The sequence below is a fragment of the Coregonus clupeaformis genome, chromosome 21 (genome assembly GCF_020615455.1).
Source record: "Coregonus clupeaformis isolate EN_2021a chromosome 21, ASM2061545v1, whole genome shotgun sequence".
Classification (NCBI taxonomy): domain Eukaryota; kingdom Metazoa; phylum Chordata; class Actinopteri; order Salmoniformes; family Salmonidae; genus Coregonus; species Coregonus clupeaformis.
This window is the reverse complement of record NC_059212.1, coordinates 16,419,822-16,430,178: the sequence shown is the minus strand read 5'-3', so window position 1 is coordinate 16,430,178 and position 10,357 is coordinate 16,419,822. Positions and strand designations below refer to the sequence as shown.

General features: G+C 40.7%; 1 protein-coding gene across 1 annotated transcript; it reads left to right on the top strand.

Annotated features, from left to right (window-relative positions):
* Positions 1 to 2,022: 2,022 nt before the first annotated feature.
* On the top strand, positions 2,023 to 8,327 carry c21h5orf22 (chromosome 21 C5orf22 homolog). Its single transcript, XM_041842115.2, has 9 exons — positions 2,023 to 2,217; positions 2,810 to 2,955; positions 3,213 to 3,362; positions 3,494 to 3,995; positions 4,195 to 4,257; positions 4,383 to 4,504; positions 6,437 to 6,503; positions 6,889 to 7,028; positions 7,559 to 8,327. The coding sequence occupies exons 1-9, from the start codon at positions 2,149 to 2,151 to the stop codon at positions 7,704 to 7,706; spliced, it is 1,407 nt and encodes a 468-aa protein (XP_041698049.2). The 5' UTR covers positions 2,023 to 2,148; the 3' UTR covers positions 7,707 to 8,327.
* The last annotated feature ends 2,030 nt before the right edge of the window (positions 8,328 to 10,357 follow it).

Here is a 10,357-nt window from a genome sequence, read left to right as displayed (position 1 = left end):
TTGTCAAGTAAGTCTACCCCCACCACTTCCTCATCCTCAACGGTTAGCGAGATGCAGGAAGCCTCCACTTTCCCAGCAACCCACTCACCTCCAGCGGACTGGGCTTTGAAGCCGCGACCAATCAGCCAGCCAAAGGGCCCAGGGCCATGTGGCAGATGCACTGGATAGGAAAGCCACGGCTGTGTGGGATGAGCCACATAAGCCGTACACACACACTGGCACAGTCATTCCATTTAGAACTTTGAGAGAGAAAAACAACAGGAGGTTGATGATGAATACATCACTGATATGAGATGAGGCAGCAAGAACGTGTAGGGGTTTATAAATAAAACACATTTAAGACAATGAAAGAGAAAGAGAGATAGAGAGACAGAGAGAGAGCAAGCGAGAGAGATCTAAATCGCACAAACATAGCATACAGAATAGAATACAGTAAGAGTGTGCACACTGCACAGTGAGAGAGATGCAGAGAGGGTGAAGGGGAAAAATGATTAAGGGTAAAAAGGGATAGAGAGCCTTGGTGAAGAACATAGAAATCCCTCAGACAGGTATCATTTATTTAACAAGGCCCTGCCAAAACCTAAACTAATATTCCAAAATGAGAGTGGTCAGTGTGTCCTGAGCAGCACAGAGAGAGATATTCCTGCCATTTCAAACTGACATGGCACAGAGCACTGTAGGACGCTTACAGTATAGATGAATAACACTGTATCAAAGTTTCTCTCTACCTTCTTCTTGTCTCACCTTCTGGTGGACTTTCAAACAGTTGCGGACTCAGAGGGTGTGAAAGGCATATAACATGAGGAATAATTCAACAAAAGATTACTCTGCAGCACCTTAAACTTGTGGCAGAGCTTTGAAACTCCCAGACTTGAGGTATCTGATGTGAACTCTGAGCCAGCCACCTATTTGACAGGCAGTGTGTGAGAGCTGGAGGGATGAGTAAGGTACAGGAGATATACTGCTCAAAGGACAAGAAAATAACACACTCCTCAGTCCTCACAGTCAAGAATAGGAATAAAATGAGCAGAGTGCCAATTCAAAAACGTAAATGACAGTACTATACTGTCATGCAAGTTTTTGAATTGGCACTCTTCTCATGTATCTCTGCTCTGCTGAGTAGTCTCCATTTCAGAAAAGGTTCACACAAGTCAATCCAATCGCAGAAAAGGTTGACACAAGTCAATCCAATTGCAAATGTGCTAAATGTTTCTGCTGGCTATCAGCAATAGAGTTGGAGAGATTTGAAGTGAGATTTGAAACCCGTCCTAAGGTATTTAGCCTACAGGGGTACCATGCAGACATAATTTGCCCATCTGTATTGTATTTTTAATATAAGTAATTGATATAAGGCTATATTGATCAGAGCAGAGGAAAGCACAACCCAGTTGTTTCAAAGCCAAGAGGAGAGATCTATGCAATTACAACATTCTTTATCGAAATGGACGTGGGAATAGGCTTGCAGTGACATTTTTGTTGTAGGCTTAACTAGGCAACATGCAGCCAAATCAATAATTCTGAGGCAGAGTATAAAAGATAAATGATGTTGCTTTGCTTTGAACAGGCATCAAAGCAAACAGGAAATGGCTCCATCAGAGTGGGTAGGGCTGCTGTCTCTCTGATCGCTAACCATGTTGCAGATGAAGTTGTTTTGAGGATCAGTGTAGAGAAAAGATCCAAACCTCATCAGTACAAAAACTAAAGTTGAAGACATCAGCTGAAAGTTGACCTTCACTTTTTGTACTGAACAATAGAGGGCAGAAGTTTACCAAATATATTTCAATCTTTCTGATAGTAGCCTACTATCACCGTAGACTGACTCGTTGGCTCCTACAACCGTTTTTCATGAGTTATAAATCGAGAGTAAAATATAAAAACTAACATTTTAATGCATGACACATGCTCCAACTATTCGACCGTGTGTTTCCAGTCGGCGTAAAAGAGACGGTGGACACAATCGCACCAATCACAAGCTGGCTTTCAAATACTAGCCAATGGAAAGTCAGACATATGCGCGAGAGAGGCGGTCGTGTTTGGGTTTTGTTTTCATTCAGGTGTCGCATGGAAATCTGAGTCTTCCTAGATAATATTTGTAAGATCATTTTAAATTGACTTAGCTCACAGGTAAAAACAACTTCGGACTGAAAAATGAGTTATCCGCCATCGAAAAGGGTTTATGCAGATTTGCCCGTATGGATTGTAGAAGACCACTGTGATGTAAGAACATTTTGCTAGCAATAGCTATTTTTAGCTAGCTAGCCACATTTCTGCAATATCTAACGTTATCTTGCTAGCTAGTTGCACACTGTACAAATATAATGTATTCCCCATTTGAATGTCTCTACAATGTCGATCTACAGTACATCCCTGTGAGATGCTACCTCACTTTCTCAAAATAGCAAATTCTCTAGCTGGCTAAGAGATCACATTACATTAGCTAGCTGGCTTACATTAGCTAGCTGGCTAACGTTAGCTAGCTACTTTACTAAGAGGCTTCATGCATGCTTACTCTATAATTGTGACGAGATCAGGTCTCCTTTCTGGTTCTGAACAACCAGGCTTTTGTTCCAGGCCAGCGCCAACACATCAAATTCAATACTTTGTTATCCAGACTGGAGATCATGATTTTAATTGATTATTTAAAATGTAACGTTAGCTTAGGGCTCGAACAAAAGCCTGCACACCCAGTAGCTCTCCAGAACCCTATGGGCTAGATATAGATAGGTAACACTGACCACCCCCCCCCCCCCCAAAAAAAAAATCAATTTTGAGAAAGTATCTATCTTATCTGTTGCAATGTGTCCCTCAGGTGGTAAGTCCTATATATCGGGCTATAGCATCAAGGCACTTGCCACTGAAGAACATCAAGATGGTCCATCTGGATTCCCACCCAGACCTCCTCATACCTGTCAATATGCCTGCAGACACTGTGTTTGACAAGGACACCTTGCTCAGGTGGGGTTACTAATGAACAGGGAGACTAGCCTATACTGTACCAGCAAACATACTGTATGGACACGGACATGCCATCATCCCACATTTTATATATCCTTGAAATCTTTGTTTGCTAAGTTACCTCTTCAGGTAGCCTACAGCACAGACTAAAATTCATTCAATTTCACTGAATAAATAGGGCATGACATGACCAGTATTTGCATATACATTACATGCATTCACTCACTGATCATGTATTGTTCTTTTTTTTTTTGCAGTGAGCTGAGCATTGAGAACTGGATCATGCCCATGGTATATGCTGGGCATGTGTCTCACGTGGCTTGGCTCCATCCCCACTGGGCACAACAGATCAAGGAAGGAGAGCACGCCTTTTCTGTGGGAAAAGACTCCTCCACAACCACCATCAGGTCATTAACCCACCTGACACAACACTGGTTTTCTTAGCCAATCACTTCCTGATTATCTGGACATTTAATCCAGGAAGGTATGGTTTGACCCAAATATGTTTCTTATTTGTACTTTGTTTGGTTTGTTTCAGAGTTACAAGTAAGGACGACTACTTTTTAAGTGACGGCCTGTATGTTCCTCAGGATCAGCTGGAGAATCCTAAACCTCTGGGACTTAGTGTTGTCTTAGTGAACCCCGTGGCGTGTTGCCAGAGGAGAGACATGGAGAGGGACATTGGGAAGAGCTCTGCCAAAAGACCCAGGATAGAGAAAAAGGGAGCTGGGGATGTGAATGATGCTCAATCCTCATCTGCTTCAGCTTCCAAGTCTGAGAGCAGCTCTAGTAGCTGTGCTGACAGCGTTCAGCCACCAGGTGGCAGTAGAACCTCAGGGACCAGCAGCCATGGCAACAACAGAGAAGAGGAAAAGGAGCCACTCAAACAGCCTTGTTCAAAGACTGACAATGATGAGGGTTCAACGACCTACGCTGTGAACAGCCTTCTCTCCGTTATCAAACAAACTGATCCATACATACTTGACATCGACCTTGATTTTTTCTCTTGTAAGAATCCCTTCAAGGAGATGTATACACAGGTAAAGGCAATTATCGGTTACTATTGGATACCAGAGGCTTATTAACATTCTCAAGAAAACATATACTGCCGAGATGTAGCAGATATCTTACTTAGAATCAGCAGAAGTGTTGTAAGGTGTTTAGACGTTGGTTTTTCCTTGGCATTCGTCTTATGATTTGACGCCATCAGTTTTACACCCCCTCCTCTGTATACCATAGGAGGAGTACACTATTCTACAGGAGCTATACAGCTTCAGGAAACCTAGAGAAGACCCAGACGAGGTGAAAGAAAATACTTTGTCTGTTCTGAAGGTGTAATGTGTGTTGGAAGGTGTCTCTATATCAGAAGCATGTGGTGTTTCTCCGCTGCTGTACACTACAACTGTGTCATGTTGTGTTGTTTTCAGGAGGAGTTGACAGAGTGTGTGGAGAGACGTATCCGGCAGCTGGAGGATCTGGAAGCATTATTTGCAGACCTGGTGGACGATGATAGTGAGGAGACGGTCAGGCGCTGGGCTGCCAACCCTGGGTAGGGTAAATCTCCTCTACCTTCCTTACGGTATCTGGGCTGGCGATGCTGAGTAAATCTCCTGTACCTGCCAGGCAGTCATTTCTGCATCAGCCCAACTAGGCCTAATCCTCAGAACCCTTCTATCCTTAGAATCCTTCACGCGGCACTGGCCAACTTAAAATTGGTACTGGGGAGAGATTAGATAAGATTGAGATCTACTTATCTACTATAGTGCCTTCAGAAAGTATTCACACACCTTTACTTTTTCCACATTTTGTTGTGATACAGCCTGAATTTAAATAAGATTAAATTGAGATGTTGTGTCACTGGCCTACACATAATACCCCATAATGTCAAAGTTAAATTATGTTTTTAGAATTTTTTACACTTTAATTAAAAATGAAAAGCTGAAATGTCTTGAGTCAATAAGTATTAAACCCCTTTGTTACGGCAAGCTGTAAGGTCCCTCAGTCGAGCAGTGAATTTCAAACAGAGATTCAACCACAAAGACCAGGGAGGTATTTCAATGGCTCGCAAAGAAAGCCACCTATTGGTAGATTGGTAAATAAAAAATATAAAAACTGACATTGAATATCCCTTTGAGCATGGTGAAGTCATTAATTAAACTTTGGATGGTGTGTCAATACACCCAGTCACTACAAAGATACAGGCGTCCATCCTAACTCAGTTCCTGGAAAGGAGGGAAACCGCTCAGGGATTTCACTATGAGGCCAATGGTGACTAAAACAATTACAGAGTTTAATGGCTGTGATAGGAGAAAACTGAGGATGGATCAACAACATTGTAGTTACTCCTCAATACTAACCTAATTGACAGAGTGAAAAGAAGGAATCCTGTAGAGAGTAAAAATATTCCAAAACATGCATCCTGTTTGCAATAAGGCACTAAAGTAAAGATGCAAAACATGTGGCTAAGAAATGTACTTTATGTCCTGAATACAAAGTGTTATGTTTGGGGTAAACACAACACATCACTGAGTACCACTTTTCATATTTTCAAGCATGGTTGCATCATATTTTCAAGCATGGCTGCATCATGTTATGGGTATGCTTGTCATCGGCATGGACTATGGAGTTTTTTTGGGATGAAAATAAACAGAATAGAGCTAAGCACAGGCAAAATCCTAGAAGAAAACTGGGTTCAGTCTATTTTCCAACAGACACTGGGAGACAAATTCTCCTTTCAGTGGGACAATAACCTAAAACGCAAGGACAAATATACACTGGAGTTGCTTACCAAGATGACATTGAATGTTCCTGAGTGGCCTAGTTACAGTTTTGACTTAAAATGTCTTGAAAATCTATGTCAAGTCTTGAAAATGGCTGTCTAGCAATGATCAACAACCAACTTGACAGAGCTTGAATATTTTTTAAAAAGAATAATGTGCAAATAATGTACAATCCAGGTGTGCAAAACTCTTAGGGATTTACCCAGAAAGACTCACAGCTGTAATCTCTGCCAAAGGTGATTCTAACGTATTGACTCAGGGGTGTGAATACTTATGTAAATGATATATTTCTGTACTTCATTTTCAATAAATTGGTAAACATTTCTAAAAATATTTTTTCACTTTGTCATTATAGGGTATTGTGTGTAAATGGGTGAGCAAAACAATTAATTGTATCAATATTTAATTCAGGCTGTAACACAACAAAATGTGGAATAAGTCGAGGGGTATGAATACTTTCTGAAGGCACTGTAGATCTAGGCCTACTGTCTTTCCCATGAACAACTGATATAATACCTTTAATCAAAGTTTTCCTCTGGGGTTGATCACCTCTGTTGTCTGCCTCTCACACAGTCTGAATTAGATTAGGCTGTCATTTTAGATAGAGAGATACTGTACAGGCGTGGTACTGTAGGGTGATGATCATGGTGGAAAATATCAAATACTTATTTTAAAAGTTGTTTTTTTCCTGTTGTTTTTAGGATGACATCTCTGGTCAAACTAGTGGGAAGCCTGCGGAATCGAAACGAGGCCCCTGACTACGAAATGGTAAACAGCTTCTTTCACCAACATAGTCATCACCATTAGTGTGTTTTTTTCTACATTTCTAATTACATTCTTTCAGGGAAGGAAAATAAGATGAGGAAGAACATAATGTAGCACTAATTATGATGGTCAATATATAAATATAGCCTGTCCCATTAACAGCTAAATGGGTTAGATTTTTGATCCCTGCCTCTTTCCAACCTTTACTCTGAAAGGCACCATGATGATAAAAAAGATGGCTTTCATTATGTGGTTGGCTGACATTATTGTCTCTCCCTTCCTATGTGATGGTTATGATGATGATGATGAAGGTGTACAAGCTGGGTCTGACTTGTGATTGTGTCTCCCTTCCTCTCCCTCTGTGATAATGGTAATGATGATGATGAAGGTGCACCAGGCGGGGCTGACCTGTGACTATTCGGAGCTGCCCCACCACATCAGTAGTGAGGAGGAGATTGAGAGACTGGTCCTGGCGGTGGAGCTCGTCCTGGAGGCCCTGCCGAAGCCCACCCTTGTCACTGTATCCAGGTACGTCAGCGCCCTCCCTGGAAAACAGCCATCTTACTTATTCAACGAAAATGGGATTTGTAGCTTGCTGAAGGAACATTGGACATGTAGCAAACTGTTTATTTTGATTTTTATTGTTGACAGCCATCAATTTGCTATTTGCAAGATGGAGCAAGACAGAAAGTTAATGAAGTACTGACTCATTCAGTTAGTGTTTGATAACAAAGGCATGTGAAAACGTAGTCTTGACCCGTATTGGCACATTTTGTTCTGCTACTAAGAAATGTCGATCTAATCTTCAAATAATGCTGATCTTGCATCAGTTGACACAAACACCTTAGTCATTGTATTTTTAGCAAAGTTGTTCTTTTTCATGCAGACACAGTCCATTTAACAAAGTATAATGATGCATCACCTTTGACTGGATGACATCGTTTTTTGAATGACGGAATTGCAAGTTTGTGTTCAATCATGTTATTCTGAAATTTGGACAGTTTGCATGTGTTATTGGACAATTTGACAGCTGATTGAATCACTGTTTTGTTTGGCAGATCCAGTCTGGATGAGTACTGCCCAACTGAACAGGTCAACTCCATCCAGAGTAGGATACTAGCCATCCTGGAGTCTCTATATGGCTTGTTGGACGTCCATAAGGAGTACGAGGTGACACCAGAGGACAACCTGCCCAAGGCATCATGACACAAATCACTGTGATGACAGAACGCATCGTAATTTGATATGCACCCATCGAATTACTGACTTTCACTCAGAAATCATGCACTGGTGTCAGTGTGAGGATTCAGCCTGAAGATACATACATGTACTAGTTTATTTGAAAGGCTTTAAGTTAGAAGTATGAATTAATGGTTGAAAATCAAGATAGCATGTCTACCTGCTCCTGTTTTCTTTCTCAGGTAGGCAGATGTCAAACATATCAATATTCACCTGACCATTGTTGTGAATCAGATACTGTACAATTTAATGAGGACTTGTTGACTTTCTTTGTGCTGAACCCAGTCCTCGACGTGCCAGTTTTCATAATTTGTGTGTCATTACTTGTTTGCCACTTTCTTGCCCAGTCTAGACAATATTGGATGCAGACATAATTCACAAAGTGGAGGTTTTATGACTATGGAGCCATTTTACACCAAATGCAGTGATTGCACAAATTATTCAACTGTATCTGTATGAATTATTCATCTAATTAATATTATTTTTGTGCACATCTATTTCCCTTTGCTCATTACTCTCAAATATTTTCCCTAATGTGATGTACCACTTCAATACAATCTGAGAAAAGTGCTGATGACCACTTTTAAATTTGTTTCTTCGTTTTCTTTTCTTCTTCTTCAAAGCAGCAAATGATTATGATTAGATCCTATCCTACCCCACCCACTTCGGTTTGTTTGCTCCCATGGCCAGTTGCTTAGCAACTCTATGCAGTACTTTGATGTTTTCATCTCACTGTTTGTAGAACTGTATAAATAGATTTTTCTCTGTCAGTCAAGGCTATTGCATATTATGACAAAACTTTAATACCTTGGTTGTCAATGTAGAGTACAATTTGTCCCAACTACTGCACTGTCATTTTGAGTGTACAAGAATACCTATTCATGGTTGTACATGAATATATTACACTTCATTTAATGTTATTCTCATTTAATTATTACAGACACTCTATAATATTGTTCTAATTTTAAACGTCTTCCAAGGAAAGATAGGATACCATCAGAGCAGGCGCTATTTGTTGTGAGGAAATGTAATCTATTACATTTTCCGTGGTTATAATAGACTCAGTGATTGTTTTGTTTCCTGTTTTAATATTGACCGTGTTCTTTTGAACAGAACTGGTGAATTTTTTTTTTTACACCCATGACAAATTGTCCAATTACAAAATTCATGGCTTTGCGTATGATATCTTAATGCATCCTGAGGGTTGGAATCAGCCTTTCATATTACCTGAGGTAATTCACAACAGAAACACACACCGACTCAATTAAGAGGACATTGATGCTCCTCGAACATAATCATATGATTACATTTTTGGGATTGCAGCCCACCATTTAAACATTAATTTATACCACAGCATGATGTAGCCTATTCCACACATCAAGAACATTCTGTGTGTACACAATCTCTGCTATATGATGATTCAATGGCTGCGTTTACACAGGTAGCCCTATTGACAAAACGTAGTGCTATAGAAACTGCTGCACCATGGTCAGAGCCATGTATATATACACTACCAGTCAAAAGTTTGGACACACCTACTCATTCAAGGGTTTTTCTTTATTTTTACTATTTTTTACATTGTAGAATAATAGTGAAGACATCAAAACTATGAAATAACACATATGGAATCATGTAGTAACCACAAAAGTGTTAAACAAATCAAAATATATGTTATTTGAGATTATTCAAATAGCCACCCTCTGCCTTGATGACAGCTTTGCACACTCTTGGCATTCTCTCAAGGACATTCAGAGACTTGTCCCGAAGACACTCCTGTGTTGTCTTGGCTGTGTGCTTAGGGTCGTTGTCCTGTTGGAAGGTGAACCTTCACCCCAGTCTGAGGCCCTGAGCGCTCTGGAGCAGGTTTTCATCAAGGATCTCTCTGTACTTTGCTCCGTTCATCTTTGCCTCGATCCTGACTAGTCTCCAAGTCCCTGCCGCTGAAAAACATCCGCAAAACCTGTTTTCGCTTTGTCATTATGGGGTATTGTGTATAGATTGCTGAGGAAATTGTTTTATTTAATCAATTTTAGAATAAGGATGTAATGTAACAAAATGTGGAAAAAGTAAAGGGGTCTGAATACTTTCCGAAGGAATACTTTCCATATTGAACCCCCCCCCCCCCCTTTTTTTTGCTCTAAGAACAGCCTTAATTTGTCGGGGCATCAAATTGTATAACCTAAAAGGCTAGCTATGCACTATGACCTATTAAGCAAGCTGTGTAACATGTGTGTTGGTGGGCTGCAGCACCTTCCTAATATTGAGTTGCACCCTCTCAGAACAGCCTCAATTCATCAGGGCATAGACTCTACAAGGTGTCGAAAGCGTTCCACAGGGATGCTGGCCAATGTGGACTCCAATGCTTCCCACAGTTGTGTCAAGTTGGCTAGATGTCCTTTGGGTGGTGGACCATTCTTGATGCAGTTCTTGAGACACTCAAACCGGTGCGCTTGGCACCTACTACCATACCCCGTTCAAAAGCACTTAAATATTTTGTCTTGCCCATTCACAGTGTAGATGAATGGCACACATGCACAATCCATGTCTCAATTGTCTCAAGGCTTAAAAGTCCTTTAACCTGTCTCCTCCCCTTCATCTACACTGATTTAAGTGGATTT